Source organism: Vulpes lagopus, chromosome 12 (genome assembly GCF_018345385.1).
Source record: "Vulpes lagopus strain Blue_001 chromosome 12, ASM1834538v1, whole genome shotgun sequence".
Classification (NCBI taxonomy): domain Eukaryota; kingdom Metazoa; phylum Chordata; class Mammalia; order Carnivora; family Canidae; genus Vulpes; species Vulpes lagopus.
In genome coordinates this window covers 15,424,244-15,440,760 of record NC_054835.1, presented here as the reverse complement: position 1 = coordinate 15,440,760, position 16,517 = coordinate 15,424,244, and the positions used below count along the sequence as shown (strand labels likewise).

General features: G+C 39.0%; 1 protein-coding gene and 1 pseudogene across 1 annotated transcript in view; one reads left to right on the top strand and one right to left on the bottom strand.

Moving 5' to 3' along the window:
* Positions 1 to 16,517, top strand: part of RPA1 (replication protein A1) — a 78,552-nt gene that overhangs the window by 37,858 nt on the left and 24,177 nt on the right. Inside the window, exon 6 of the mRNA XM_041726772.1 lies at positions 15,841 to 15,933. Coding sequence (XP_041582706.1) covers positions 15,841 to 15,933 — 93 coding nt within the window. The remainder of the gene's footprint in view (positions 1 to 15,840; positions 15,934 to 16,517) is intronic.
* LOC121473944 lies at positions 1,885 to 2,311 on the bottom strand (annotated as a pseudogene).

Genomic DNA, 16,517 nt, shown 5'->3' with positions numbered 1-16,517 from the left:
TCAGCTAACTATTTAAGGGGAACCTTTACAGATCTCTGGAGGTCACACTCTCTCTCTCTGCAGCTCTCCCTTCTCTGGTACTCTGACCTGAGAACTCAAGATAAGATGTCTTGATATCTCCCCAGACTCTTAGCTCCATCTCAATTCCAGGCCCACTATCTGTGTCACAATCTAGAAACTCTCAAGGCAGTAAGCTGGCACATTCTCACTCATCTTGTTTGTTTCCTGTGTCTCAGGGTCAATATCTTCAATGCTTAATGTCCAGTATCCTGAAAAGCATTTGTTTCATATATTTTGTCTTCTTTTTTGCTTGTTTTAGGTGTGAGGATAAACCTGGTCTCTTACTCCATCTTGTCCTATACATAATTTTAAAAGTCAAAGAGTTTTGTGACACTTAATAAATAATAAAATTTTAATTCCTGTATAGTTAACATATAGTATTTTATTAGTTTCAGGTGTACAATATAGTGATTTAGCAGTTCTGCGCAATATTGATAAGTGTACTCTTTTTTTTTTTTTTTTTTTTTTTTTTAAATTTATTTATGATAGTTACAGAGAGAGAGAGAGAGGCAGAGACACAGGCAGAGGGAGAAGCAGGCTCCATGCACCGGGAGCCCGATGTGGGATTCGATCCCGGGTCTCCAGGATCGCGCCCTGGGCCAAAGGCAGGCGCCAAACCGCTGCGCCACCCAGGGATCCCCTGATAAGTGTACTCTTAATTCCCATCACCTATTTCACCCATCTGCCCACTCACCTCCCCTCTGGTTACCATCTGTTCTTCGGTTTGTCCCATTTTTTGTTTATTCATTTGTTTTGTTTCTTAAATTCCACATATGAGTGACATCATGTGATATTTGTCTTTCTCGGGCTTATTTCACTTAGCATTATATTTTTGAACTCCATCTATGTTGTTGCAAATGGCAAAATTTGTGTGTGTGTGTGTGTGTGTGTGTGTCTGAATAATGCCACATCTTCTTTATCCATTCATCTACCAGTGGATGCTTGGGCTGCTTCCATAATTTGGCTATTGTAAATAATGCTATAATAAGCATAGGGATGCATATATCTTTTCAAATTAGTGTTTTCATGTTCTTGGGGTCAATACCAATAGTGGAATTATGGATCATATGGTACACTTTTTTTTCTAATTTTCAAATTTTATTTTCTGTGTGTCAACATTTGTATTAATGCAGACTTTAGTCTGATGTCTGTCCCCAATATTTCCATTTGTAATTGGTTAAATCAAAGAAAAAAATTAATTTCAAATATATACCATCAAAAATAAATATTCACTTAATGTGTCTTTCTGTTTTATGATAGCAAAAGGTTTTTCTCCTCCCCAAATAAAGATTCTAAGAGAAATTCAAGATTCCTTTGAATGAAAAAAAAAACTACACCTTCTAAAACAGTGAGCTTGGGATCCCTGGGTGGCCCAGCAGTTTGGTGCCTGCCTTTGGCCCAGGGCGCGATCCTGGAGACCTGGGATCAAATCCCACATCGGGCTCCTGGTGCATGGAGCCTGCTTCTCCCTCTGCCTGTGTCTCTGCCTCTCTCTCTCTCTCTCTATGTGACTATTATAAATAAATAAAAAATAAAAAATAAAAATAAAAATAAAAAAAATAAAACAGTGAGCTTATAGAACAATGCAGGGGATTGCTAGGCACTCTTACCCTAAGAGGAAAATATGTCCAATGAATAAGAAATTTAGAACATGACTTTAAGCTTCTGTGAAAATTTTTAAGAAAGACTTTGCTTCATTTACTTTTAGCTATTCCATAAACACCAGAAGAAAAATTGGACATTTTGTAATGAAACTTAGAAAAATTTCTTTTTCAATAAAGTAAACTTTACTTCTTTCCCTTTGGCTCCTTCTTCTAGTTCTCCTTACTGTGCTAAAGAGCTGTTGAGTTCTTCCATATTTTTGGAAGGTGGTTTCCAAGCTGACTGGGCCTTCCACGTAGGTTCTTGCATGGGGTTTTCTGGTCACTGGACCTATGACTTATCCAACTTTGAATATGGTGTTGGCCCATTCATGTTTCATGTGCTTTTTATTCATGAGACAGAGCTTTGAGAAGCACAATATCTCCAACAGTGTATTGTTAAAGAGCATCTTGAACGAAGTAGGTTTTTCACTTATTAAAGATGAAAGATAAATATCTTTCATCTTTTATCTTTTAAACCATTGGTTTAATCAGTGGGGGATCCAAAATAAGCCTGGTCACTCTCACTTTGGCTGTTTTTTTTGTATTGCTGTTCCAGTCACCTTCCACATGATCCATTTGGCATGGGCAGATGAACAAACTACTGACATTTTGTGGCTTTGGTTACCTCCTGGCTCTCCTTTCCCTGGATGCATCCTGGTAGTTAATTTTTTTGAGGAACTTCTGTACTCTTTTCCACTGTGGCTGCTCCAGTTTGCATTCCCACCAACTGTGCACGACGGTTCCTTTTTCTCTACATCCTTGCCAACACTTGTTTCTTGTGTTTTTTATTTTAGCCATTTTGACAGGTGTGAGGTGATATCTCATTATAGTTATGATTTGTGTTTCCTGGATGATTAGTGATATTGAACATCGTTTCATGTCTTCTCCCCATTTTTAAATTGGATTGTTTTTCACTATCAGTTAATTTTTTTTAAGATTTTATTTATTCATTCATGAGAGAGAGAGAGAGGCAGAGATATAGGCAGAGGGAGAAGCAGGTTCCATGTAGGGAGCCCGATGCAGGACTCGATCCCGGGACTTTGAGATCATGCCCTGAGCCAAAAGCAGACACTCAACCGCTGAACCACCCAGGCATCCCTACCCTTTTTAAACTAAATCTGAAAAGGTGATGGTCAATATGAATATTTAGAAAAGAATTTCTGATACAATTTATGAGGAATACATATCTTTAAGGAAAGGTATTGAATAATTTTAAGAGTTTACATAATTTATTAAATAAATACTTTATATATTTTAATATTTTATTTATTTATTTATTCATGAAAGACACACACTGAGAGAAGCAGAGGCATAGGCAGAGGGAGGAGCAGGCTCCCTGCAGGAAGCCCGATGTGAGACTTGATCCCAGGACTCCAGGATCACACCCTGGGCCAAAGGCAGGCTCTAAACCGCGGAGCCACCCAGATGTCCCTAAATCAATACCTTATACTAGCTATTTTAACTATAAACATGACATCTTTAAAAAATTAAAAATGATTTTTCAGTTCAGTATAAAGATGCCAAAAGTTGTATATATGATTTTACTTACTTAACGTTGTCCACCATGTATTTTCTTTATCTTTCCCAATTGATTTCACAATGGGAAATTAAATAGATGTTTTTGGGGTTTTTTGGCTTAGAGAAGTAACTGTTCCAGTTAAAATTAAACTCTGCGTGATCCTGGAGACCCGGGATCGAATCCCACGTCAGGCTCCCGGTGCATGGAGCCTGCTTCTCCCTCTGCCTGTGTCTCTGCCTCTCTCCCTCTCTCTCTGTGTGTGTGACTATCATAAATAAATAAAAATTTTAAAAAAAACTAAACTCTGTTGCTCCTAATAAAGAAATGTGCTGGGACGCGTGGGTGGCTCAGCAGTTTAGCTCCTGCCTTCGGCCCAGAGCGTGATCCTGGAGCCCCAGGATTGAGTCCCATGTTGGGCTCCCTTCGTGGAGCCTGCTTCTCCCTCTGCCTATGTCTCTGCCTGTCTTTCTCTCTCTTTCTCCCTGTGTCTCTCATGAATAAATAAGATCTTGAAAGGAAGGAAGGAAGGAAGAAAGGAAGGAAGGAAGGAAGGAAGGAAAGAGAGTAGGTAAGTGCTTAGGTGGTTTCTACTGAAGGACACTAATTCACTGTCTTAATTTAAACTTACCATCATAATTTTTCAGTTTATCATTAATCAAAATTTATTAGTCAGGTTTTAGACTAAGAATAAATAGATTGGATCCCAGTAATTTTTGTGCTAGAGGTAAATTGTATCCTGTCTTCGTTTTCCTATCTGGGACTCAGTTCTAGCCATCTGCCCCAGTGGAATCCATGGAAAGGAAAGTTTGAGAAGCTCAGGCCTGAACCCTCACACAGTAGTCAGCACACTCACAGAATGTTAGAAATAGAAGGAACTATTTTAGAGATCAGTTGTTTTAAGCATGAGAAAAAATGAAGGTGAAGGAGGTGATAAGTGACTTGGCTATCCCCAGCACAGCAGGTGAGTTGCTTCAACAAATGAGACTTGGGAGGCCTGGGTAGCTCAGCAGTTGAGCTTCGACTGCCTTAGGCTCAGGTTGTGATCCCAGGTCGGGGGATTGAGTCCCATGTTGGGCTCCCAGCGAGGAGCCTGCCTCTCCCTCTGCCTATGTCTCTGCCTCTCTCTGTGTCTCTCTTGAATAAATAAATAAAATCTTTAAAAAAAAGGAATTTTTTTAAAGACTTTATTTATTCATATAGACACACAGAGAGAGAGAGAGGCAGAGACACACACACATATATATATGTATATATATATATAGAGAGAGAAATCTTCCTTATTTAAATAAACAAAAACAGGGACACCTGGGTGGCTCAGTGGTTGGGCATCTGCCTTCGGCTCAGGGGCATGATCCTGGTCCGGGGACCCTGCATGGGGCTCCCTACATGGAGCCTGCTTCTCCCTCTGCCTGTGTCTCTGCCTCTCTCTCTCTGTGACTCTCATGAATAAATAAATAAATAAGTATCTTTAAAAAAATAAAAAATAAAACCAAAATCAGTTAGAGTGTTTTGTTGTGTGACTCTTCCATAATTTAACTAGCCTTGTGTTGATGACCCTTGGGTTGTTTGCTGTAGCAATCAAAACAGTACAGCAGTGAATAATTTTATACATATGCAGGTATATGGACAGAGTGGGTTTGATGGCCAGAAGTGAGATTGCTAGATCAATGGATAGATGTATCGGTGGTAGTTGGATATGGTTGGATTGCCCTCTGTAGCATGGTAACATTCTGCATTCCCATCAGCAGTGAATGAAAGTACTGTTTTTTTCACAGCTGTGCCAATAGAGTAAGTTATTAATCTTCTGAATTTTTACCAATCTCTTAGATGAAAACAGATCTCAGTGTACCGTTTGTGTTCTGAGCAAGGTGAGCATCCTTTTAAATATTTGAGGGCTTTTTATTCTCTGAACTGATTGTTGTATTCTCCATTTTTATTTTGGGCTGTCTTTTTCTTCTCCGTTTTTGAGAGTTCTTTAAAGAGTAGGGAGATTAGTCCTTTGTCTCTGGGTTATGAAGGCTTTTACTTTGCTTATGGTGGCTTTTTGCTATGCAGCAATTTTTTTGTTGCTGTTTTTTTATGAAGTTGAATTTTCCAGTCTTTTTTTAACTTTGGAGTTTTGAGCCATTGTTAGAAATGTCTTCCTTACTCTAAAGTTATTAAGGCATTCACCCATGTTTTATTCTAGTACTTAATTTCATTTTTATATTTAAATCACCTCTGAGGCTTCTGTCTTAGAATTAGTCTCTTCGTTTGTGGTGTTTTGAGCTTCACTTTTCACATAATTTGAAATTTGTGAGTTTTCTCTGCCCTCCTCAATTTACTAAAGATGTAGTCTCTGTGGGATGTTTGTGTATAGAGTGAGTTTTCATTCTCATTATTCTGCATGATTTTTAGAAGTGGGAAGATTGATCATCATTCTTCTTCCAGAAATGGAGCCGTCTAGATTTTAATATTTACCTACACAAAACATAGTAACTTGGTGCTTTAAATTGGAGAGGAAGATCTGGGGCCTATTTAGGTAAAGTTCTAAAAATCTTACATTGGAACATTACATTTGTTCTGCAGCAGTAATTTTTTTTTTTAAATGAACACATTGGTTATCTTCTCAGCTATCAGGACAAAGCAGTGTTTAGCATCTCTGTGAAATCTTTGGACGCAGTACAGTTGAGGGAGAGATAATTGTGCCCAACTTTATCAACTTTGGCCAGATTTCTAATGTTTTTTTATGTCATATTTGATTGAGTGGTTACTTGAGACATTTTGTGTTTCAGGTACAGAATATTTGAGATAAAGATGGAGTTGAAAGTGTTGAAAAATAATTACCGCTTGGGGTCAGAACTATAGAACAAGGGAAAAAACTCCTTTGTCTCAATACTGCATTCCACTTGCTCTTCCATTTCTTCAGGGTCTGTTAAAGTGTAGAGGTATGAGAAAAGATTTTACTGTTCAGGATTATTTGCTATTAAATTTCATTGTAACCAGATCAATAACACTTTGTTACTTGGGCCATCATGGAAATAGCTTTGTTACAGTGACTATTAACTTATGGTGTATTTCACAGAAATGGTTTCTGATTGTCTATTGTGAAGGCAAGGAAACTGTTATTAGTGAGAAGTAAAGTTAGATTTGTATCCTCCCAGCACTTAACCCAGAACCTGCTGCGTGGCAGGCATGGCATATCCGGTGAATGGTAAAATTAATTGACTAAACCCATCCAGGAAATGAGCAGAGGAATTCCAAAATGTGCAGTTGAAATTGTTTGGCACTTGTACCACATTAAATACAGATACTTACAGAATTTTCCAAATGTGAGGAATAAAACTTCAAACACATTCCATGTTTCATATGACTGAATTGGATGATTTTCTGTATCTACCAGTATATATTTTTGTCAATATGTGTATCATTGGTATGTGCCTATACTATTTCTAACAATATTTTACTTAGATTTAAATTTCTTATGCAATATTTAGGAATAGGTATTATTCATTATTAAGAGGTGTTGGAATTTTTTTCAGCCTGATCATGATTGGATTTTTATTTTTTTGCAGTTGTTAAGAAAGTACTTCCTAATAGAAATTGAGTTCTTGTTACTCTGTATACTCCATGGTCTTTTAGCTGATTTTTCTCAGCTGGTTCAGTTGCCATTATATATATATATATATATTTTTTTAAGATTTTATTTATTTATTTATTTATTTATTTATTTATTTATTTATTTATTTATTTATTTATTTATTTGCTTGAGAGTGCCTGTGAGCAAGAGAGAGCACAAGCAGGGAGAACAGTAGAGGGAAAGTCAGAATCTGACTCCCCACTGAGCCAGGAGCCTGACGTGGGGCTCCATCTTAGGACCCTGAGATCATGACCATAGCTACTAAAGGCAGCCACTTAACCAACTGAACCACCCAGAAGTGTGTGGCACCCCCCTCCTCCCCCCCACCTTTTTTAAAGCAATCTCTATACTCCTATGTGGGTCACAATCCTGAGATCCAGAGTCCATGCTCTAAGCTTGCTCCACTGACTGAGCCAGCCTCACCATTATAATGATAATAGAAATGATAGGTGTGAATGCAAGTAACCTGCAGAGCTAGAGTCTCCTTTTTTTCTTTTTAAAATTTATTTATTTGAGAGAGAGCATGATGGGAGGTGGGGGGGAGTGGCAGAAGGAGAAGGGAAGCAGACTCCCCGCTGAGTGGGGAGCCCAATGCAGGGCTCCATCTCACCAACCTGAGATCATAACCCTAGCTGAAACCAAGAGTCAAACATTCAACCAGGCTGAGCCACCCAGGTACCCTAACAGTCTTTTTTTTTTTTTTTTTTTAAGATTTATTTATTTGACAGAGAGAGGGAGAACACAAGCAGAGGGAGAAGCAGGCTCCCTGCTGAGCAGGGGATCCCAGGACCCTGGGATCATGACTTGAGTGGAAGGCAGCTGCTCGACCATTGAGCCACCCGGACGCCCAAGAGTCTGCTTTTTAAATGTCCTATTTCCCCCTGGTTCAGGACAGTGATAGGAAGCTATCATAGAGCAAAAGAGTCTAAGAATTATGAACTTGATTCATCTTACTAGAATGATTTCATTTGCAGGTAGCACAAAACAGAAGATTAGCATTAGTTGATTGCCTACATTGCTGCTTTGGGGTATAATTTCAGTTTTTAGAAAGATTTTCATTTAGCCATAAACTAATTTCAGGTTTTGTGGTCAGTAGCTGTGTTGCAGTGCATTACATTGAAAGGCAGTTGGGACACCTGGGTGGCTCAGTAGTTGAGCCTCTGCCTTTGGCTCGGGTCGTGGTGCCAGAGTCCTGGGAGCAAGTTCCGCGTCGGGCTCCCTGCATGGAGCCTACTTCTCCCTCTGCCTGTGTCTCTGCCTCTCTCTCACTCTCTGACATGAATGAATAAATAAAATATTTTAATAAAGAAAGAAACAAACAAACTGAAAGGGAGTTGTTCCTATTTAGAATGCCCTAGGACTTTTGTCATCCATTTGGTTTCAGATGCTCTTGTCTCCTGTGCCAGATTTGCAAGTGTGATCCAACGCAGAGTTAAAGATTACTCTAATAAGTGAATGATCACTAGGTATTATGGTTCTTAGTTATGTTCTATGTAACTAGAGTTTTGTCTGCCAGAATTGGTTGCTTACAATTAAAGATTAACTAGATGGTGGCGAAGTGGATGGGTCTAGTTAGACAAACCTGGTTAAGGTTAGGTTCTGCCTCCTGCTAGCTGTGTGTGACTTTGGGCAAGTTACTTGGCCTCTTTAACCCAGTTTCCTCATCTGTTGAATGAACATAATAATACCATCTTTGTCCTAGGCCTGAAGATTAAATGGATTAGTACATTTAACCTTATACCTGGCGCATAATAAACACTCAAAGATTGGTAGCTATTATTTGTTGGTTTCTTGTTAAGTATACTGTGCTTCATCAAGTCTGAGAATTCAGTGGTTGTAATAGACTGTACCATTATATTATGTACTGATAAGAAATTATAACACATAGATTATATCGAGGACATGCAGTTTGGCTTTGGGATTGATTACCTGTGGGTTTGATTCCTGATGAATCCCATGCTGTCCATTCTTTACTCTCTCCTCTGGTAATCAAACTCTCAGCAAGTTCAAATCAGCCATACTATTTAGCTCCCATAGAATTATTTTTACCTATTTCCTTTCTAATCTACCTTAGTATTAAAAAATTACATACTGTCAATTTTTTTAAAGAAGTATGTTTTGGGGTGCCTGGCTGGCTCAGTTGGTAGAAAATGCAACTCTTGATTTTGAGGGCCTGAGTTTGAGCCCCACATCAGGTCTAGAGCTTATTTTAAAAGAAGAAAAAAAATAAAAGGAAGAAAGGGCAGCCCGGGTGGCTCTGTGGTTAAGCGTCTGCCTTCAGCCTAGGGCCTGATCCTGGGGTCCCCGAATCGAGTCCCATATCGGGCTCCCTGCGTGGAGCCTGCTTCTCCCTCTGCCTGTGTCTCTGCCTCTCTCTCTGTCTCTGTGTCTCTTATGAATAAATAAATAAAATCTTAAAAAAAAAAAAAGAAGAAAGACATATACTTTGTTGTGCTAACATAACTGCTCTAGCTTCTTGTGCACCATAGTTCTATGTGGCTTCAGATTTAGTACCTGTGAAAAGATATACAAGATATCTATTATACTTTTTACCAAAAGGAGTTACTGTTGTAGTACTTTTGTGTAAAACTTGTTATCTCCCTCACCCCGATTTTCTCTCTCTCTCTCTCTCTCTTTGGAGGGGGTAAATAAACAATGCCTGATTCTTAAGGAATAAACTTTCAATCCAAGTCTCTTGTCCTCACCAGAAAACTATTGTGGAGCAGGGATTTGGGCTTCAATTCTTATTCTCACAGCAAACCAGGTTTTGCTTCAAATAGTTAGCAGTTAATTACACTTGTCTCAAATCAAAAGATTCCAATTTTGTTTTTAAGATTTAATTTATTTGTTCATGAGAGATAGAGAGACAGAGACATAGGCAGAGGGAGAAGTAGGCTCCCTGCTGGGGGAGCCTGATGTGGGACTCGATCCCAGGACCCTGGGATCAGAACCTGAGCCAAAGGCAGACCCTCAACCACTTAGCGACCCAGACATCCTGGGAGAGAAAAGATCTGATAGATTTTTAGCTACTGCAAATGGAATATATATATAATTTTTTTAAGATTTTATCTTATTTATTCATGAGAGACACAGAGAGAGGCAGAGACACAGGCAGAGGGAGAAGCAGGCTCCATGCAGGGAGCCTGATGTGGGACTCGATCCTGGGACTCCAGGATCACTTCCCCGGCTGAAGGCAGGTGCTAAACCCCTGAGCCACCCGGGCTGCCCTATATATAATTTTTTTAACCTAAATGACTGGCAGGCATTTAAACATGAATAATTAGGATTTTTATGTGTTCAGCATGGAGTTTCTGAACAAAGACCAGATGACCCCCTCCTAATACTCTATAGATATTTCTTCAGCAGCCATTACCCTAGTTTAGTTGTAAAATATTCAACAGTATTTTGTTAGTGTTGTTTTTAATTAAAAATTCCCAAACACGAAAGAAAAAAAGAAATTATAATACATTCATTTTAACTCATATGTTAAAATATCAAAAAATGTTCAACCTAGAATATGGGTAAATAGGCAAGTTATTAAATTATTGAAAATTATGGTAAAATACTCAACAAAATTTACATCTTAATCATTTTTAAGTGTGTAGTGTGGTCGCATTAATTACATTCACATTGTTGTAAAACTGTCTCACATCCATCTCCAGAACTTCTTTTTTAATCTTTTTTTTTTTAAGATTTTATTTTATTTTTTTAGGATTTTATTTATTTATTCATGAGAGAGAGAAAGAGAGAGGCAGAGACACAGGCAGAGGGAGAAGCAGGCTCTATGCAGGGAACCTGACGTGGGATTTGATCCCGTGACTCCAGGATCACACCCTGGGCTGAAAGTGGCGCTAAACCACTGACCTACCCGGGCTGCCCTAAGGTTTTATTTATTTATAAGTAATCTCTACACCCAGTGTAGGACCTGAACTCACAACCCTGAGATCAAGTGTTGTGTGCTCTGCTGACAGAGTCATCCTGGCGCCTGTACATAACTTTTTCTTTCTTTTTTTTTTAAAAAAAAATTTTTATTTATTTATGATAGTCATACACAGAGAGAGGCAGAGACACAGGCAGAGGGAGAAGCAGGCTCCATGCACCGGGACCCCGACGTGGGATTCGATCCCGGGTCTCCAGGATCGCGCCCTGGGCCAAAGGCCCTGGGCGCTAAACCGCTGCGCTACCCAGGGATCCCTACATAACTTTTTCAATCATTATCTCAAACTCAACTCATTAAACTACAGCTCTCAAAAAAAATAAAAAAAAATAAAAATAAACTACAGCTCTCCATCCCCTACTCCTGGCCAGTCTCTAGTAACCACTATTCTATTTTCTGTCACTGTAATTTGATTACCCTAGGTACCTCATAAAGGTTAGTTACGTTTTTATATAAATTAAATGTTAAGAGATCAGCATCATCCCATGACCATGTCCTACTCAGCAAGATACTTGAAGAAGCAGGCATGATAACAAGGACGAGACTTTATATGTTTGAGACAGTGGAACTAGGATGGAGTGGGATTTATTTGTATGGCTCCATCTTTAAATGTTTATTTTTTTATTAAAAATTTTTTTTAAGATTTTATTATTTATTCATGAGAGACACACACAGAGAGAGGCAGAGACACAGGCAGAAGGAGAAGCAGGCTCCATGCAGGGAGCCCAACGTGGGACTCGATCCCGGGACTTGATCCCGGGACTCCAGGATCATGCCCTGGGCCAAAGGCGGCGCTAAACTGCTGAGCCACCCAGGGATCCCATCTTTAAATGTTCAAATCTTTTGATTCTTTTGAATATATTTCATGAAGCAAGTAAGAATAGTTTTATTTTTTCCAGTTATTTAGCCCTAATACTGTTCACTAAACAACTCAGTTTTCCTATGGTTTAGGAAAAGGTTTACTTTAAAATTTCAAAATGCTGGGCACCTGGGTGGCTCAGTCGATTAAGCATCTGCTGTCGGCTCAGCTCATGATTCCAGGATCCTAGGATCGAACCCCACATTGGGCTCTCTCCTCAGCAGGAAGTCTGCTTCTCCCTCTTCCTTTGCCCCTCTCCCCTGCTTAATGCTCTCTCTTACTCTCTCAAGTAAATAAAATCTTTTTTTTTTTTTTTTTTAAGATTTCCTGGGGTACCTGGGTGGCTCAGTGGTTGAGCATCTACCTCTGACTCAGGTCATGATCCCAGGGTCCTGGGAGCGAGTCCCACATCAGGCTACCCACAGGGAGCCTGCTTCTCCCTCTGCCTATGTCTCTGCCTCTCTCTGTGTGTCTCTCATAGATAAATAAAATCTTTAAAAAAAAAAAAAAAGGATTTCCCCGTACAAACCTAGATAAATAAATAAAATTGCAAAATGTCCCATCACTAGGTACTTTGTCAAAGAAGAGCAGTTTTCCCATGCAATTTCATATGAACGTTGTAAATTCAGAGATGATGGGAAAGCTGAAAAGTAAATCCAAAAACTCATTATCAATAATCTAGGTTCTTTTTTCTCTGTAAATAAAGTCTCTCACAACAAAAAGAAAAGGCATCCAAATTGGTAAGGAAGAAGTAAAACTTCCACTATTTGCCAATGACATGATACTATATATAGAAAATCCTAAAGACGCTAGAACTGATAGATGAATTCATTGAAGTTGCAGGATACAAAATCAATGTATAGAAATCTGTTGCATGGTGCACGTGGGTGGCTCAGTCGGTTGAGTGTCTGACTCTTGGTTTTGGCTCGGGTCATGATCTCGTGGGAATGAAATCATCCTGGGACTCAATCCTGGGACTCTGGGACCACGCCCTGAGCTGAGGGCAGACACCCAACCAAGGAGCCACCCAGGCATCTCAACTTTAAGTTGTATTAAATCATAGTAATCAAAGCAGTATACTACTGGCCCAAAAATAGACACATAGATCAATGCAACGGAATAGAAAACCCAGGAATAAACCCACAATTATATGATCAATTAATCTTTAACAAAGGAGGAAAGAATATATAATGGGAAAAAGACAGTCTCTTCAACAAATTATGTTGGGAAAACTGGACAGCTCCATGTAAAGGAATGAAACTGAACCTCTCTTTTACACCATACCCAAAAATAAACTCAAAATTGATTAAAGATGGGCAGCCCAGGTGGCTCAGCGGTTGAGCGCCACCTTCAGCCCAGGGCGGGATCCTGGAGACCTGGGATCGAGTCCCTCGTTGGGTTCCCTGCATGGAGCCTGCTTCTCCCTCTGCCTGTGTCGCTGCCTCTCTCTCTCTCTGTGTATGTCTCTCGTGAATAATTAAATAAAATTAAAATTAATTAATTAATTAATTAAAATTCAAAAATGTATATCCTTTTAAAAAAATTGATTAAAGACCTAAATATGAGACCTAAACCATAAAAATCCTTGGAGAACATAGGCAATAATTTCTTTGACATTGTCCATAGCAACATCTTTCTTAGATGTGTTTCTGGAGTAAAAATAAACTATTGGGACTACATCAAAATAAAAAGCTTATACACAGCAAAGGAAACAGTCAACAAAACTAAAAGTCAACCTACAGAATGAGAGAAGATATTTACAAATGCCATGTCTGCTAAAGACAATATCCACAATATATAAAGAACTGATACAACTCAATACCCAAAAACCAAATAACCCAGTTAAAAAATGGGCAGAGATATAAACAGACAGTTCTCCAAAGAAAATATACAGATGGCCTACAGACACAATGAAAGATGCCCAACATCACTCATCATTAGGGAAATGCAACTCAAAACTACAATGAGATGTCACATCATACCTGTCAGAATAGCTAAAACCAACAACACAAGAAACAAGTATTGGTGAAGATGAGGAGTAACGGATCCCTCTTGCCCTGTTGGTGGGAATGCAAACTGGTACAGCCACTGTAGAGAACAGTATGGAGGTTCCTCAAAAAGTTAAAAATGGAACAACCTTAGGATCCAGTAATAGCACTATTGAGTATTTACCCCCAAAATGCAAAAACATGAATTTAAAAGGATACATGCACCCTTGTGTTTATTGCAACATTATTTACAATAGCCAAATTATGGAAGCAGTCCAAGTGTCCACTGATAGATGAATGGATAAAGAAAATGTGGTAAATATATACATTGTAGTATCATTCAGCCTTAAAAAGAAGATTAAAATCTTGCCATTTGCAGCAACGTGGATGGAGTCAGAGAGCATTATGCTAAGTGAAATAAATGAATCAGACAAATACCATATGATTTCATTCATATGTGGAATTTAAGGAAGAAAGCAAATGAGCAAAAAAAGAGAAAGAAGCCGAGAAAGAGACTCTGAACTCTAGAGAATAAACTGATGGTGACCAGAGGAAAGGTGGATGGGGGGATTGGTGAAATTCGTGATGGAGATTAAAGAAAACAAGTTCTCAATTTTCCCTCCATAGGAAGAACTAAAGAATAAGCAATTCTGTTTTAACCTTTTTAATTTTATGCTAAGTTTATTTTACTCTAATGGCACAGTTAATAACTCTCATTTTGTTGTACTAGTTAAGAGTAATATTGGCAGAAGGAAATGAAGTCAGTGTTTAGTAGGCCCAGTTGAGTGAGGGCTTTGGGAAACCCAGCAGGAATAAGCCTAGTGATTGGAAAAGGCAGGCAGGGAGCCCTTTCATCAGTCCTCGCCATTTTGTTGCTAGGACTTTCTAGGAAATATTTTTGAGCTGTACTCTGTGCTGCAGGTACTCTTGGTGAGCAGCCTGGATTAGGTTGACTTCTGCTTTCAGTGCCCCTCACAAAGGCAAAATCAAATTCCATAAATCAATTATTTTTTAATTGGGTATATTTTGCAGTTTTAACATTTTCAACTCATAAACATTTGTAGAAAGGGTGAGGGGCAAATAAATAGTCTCATGGTGTGGGATTTCTTATTTTCCGCTTGAGAGACCTGTTCCTTTCCCCCTCCTTTCCTTTTAATCTTTCTGTTTCCTTGACACACCTGCTTCTGAACTCCATCTCATCTCTTCCTGCTGTGACAGTTCACTAGCACTTCACGGTACCTAAGGCTCTTTCAACTCTTATTTTCCATCAACTGTCAGTTGCAAAATAAGGTTGCTTTGTTTGGGAGGGAAAGGGTAGAATCCTTTCTGAATGTCTCCTTTTCCTTTGAAGCAGGAGCACTTCAGAGACAATTGAACTGCTTTTAGGCTTTTCTTACCACCCAGCTTTTTCTTCTGATAGATCCTACCTTGAACACAATTATGTTGATGACATCGATCTGTTGCTATGGAAATAGTGATGATGTCATAGATTCAGCCAGTGACTTGACTTCAGGTTCATGCAGGAGAAATGGGCAAGACTTTAGGAGAGAACCTCATTAAAACTGAAAGCTATTGGGACGCTTAGGTGGCTCAGTGGTTAAGTGTATCTGCCTTCTCAGGGCGTGATCCTGGGGTCCTGGAATCGAGTCCCACATCAGGCTCTCTGCATGGAGCCTGCTTCTCCCTCTGCCTGTGTCTCTGCCTCTCTCTCTATCTCTCATGAATAAATAAATAATTTTTTAAAAATCTTTTTTAAAAATCCGAAAACTATCAATTATAAGCAGGTGAAAGGTAAATGGAGCTAACCTTTAATATAATGAAAACAGATGTGAACTCTTAGCAAATGGACTGCATGTAGTTGAATACCCCAGCATGAATTCTGACCCATGAGAGTCTAACAAAATAAAAAATTTACATTTTCTCAGAGTATTTCTTCTACTTAAGTTTAAATCTTTTAGCCTGAGGGATCCCTGGGTGGCGCAGCGGTTTGGCGCCTGCCTTTGGCCCGGGGCACGATCCTGGAGACCCGGGATCGAATCCCACGTCGGGCTCCCGGTGCATGGAGCCTGCTTCTCCCTCTGCCTATGTCTCTGCTTCTCTCTCTCTCACTGTGTGCCTATCATAAAAATAAATAAAATTTAAAAAAAAATTAAAACAAAATAAATCTTTTAGCCTGAATAATTTGCACTAAAATTGTTTTTCTTTTGGTCCTCAGGACATGGGCAGCAGCAGGCCGTTCCTTCTCCAGTCTCAGCAGCCAATCCACCAGCCAACAAGCCCCAGCAACAGAATGGGAGCTCAGCAATGGGTAAATGGCCACATGAAGACATGTGCTAGATATATGTATCAGGCTTCTGAATAATGTTTTGAAATTTAATCTGGGACTAAAGGGAATTTTTCAAAATCCTGATCATGATAGTTGGTTCTTGCAGAGGGGAATTCCAGTTCTTACTATAAAGTGTGTGATTGAAGAAATGATTAAAGATAGTCTTTTAAAGATACTTAATATGCCTATTTTCATCAGAATGATATACTGTTCTCTGTTAATAGTTTATTTGGTACTTTCTTACATCCTACATTTTACTACACTCTCTTGACTTTGTGAATTTACATACCTTTAAGTTCTTGCCTTTTAACTATTTGGAATCCACTTGTCTCTCTCCAAGTTTCCCATTCAGGGTTCTCATAGGTATTTATCTTAACGTGAAGATGGTATCATTTATGTTGGTCCTAGGTTCTGTTTCTCGGTCTCATGGATGAGAAATCTTCCTTTACCTTCTCTTGCAATAGGTCCTGAGAGACTGTAATGGAATCATTTTGTTTACTTTCTTGCCTTCACTTTAGGAACTACTATTAAAAATGAGGATTTGGGTTGGATTTATTTTTAGAGGT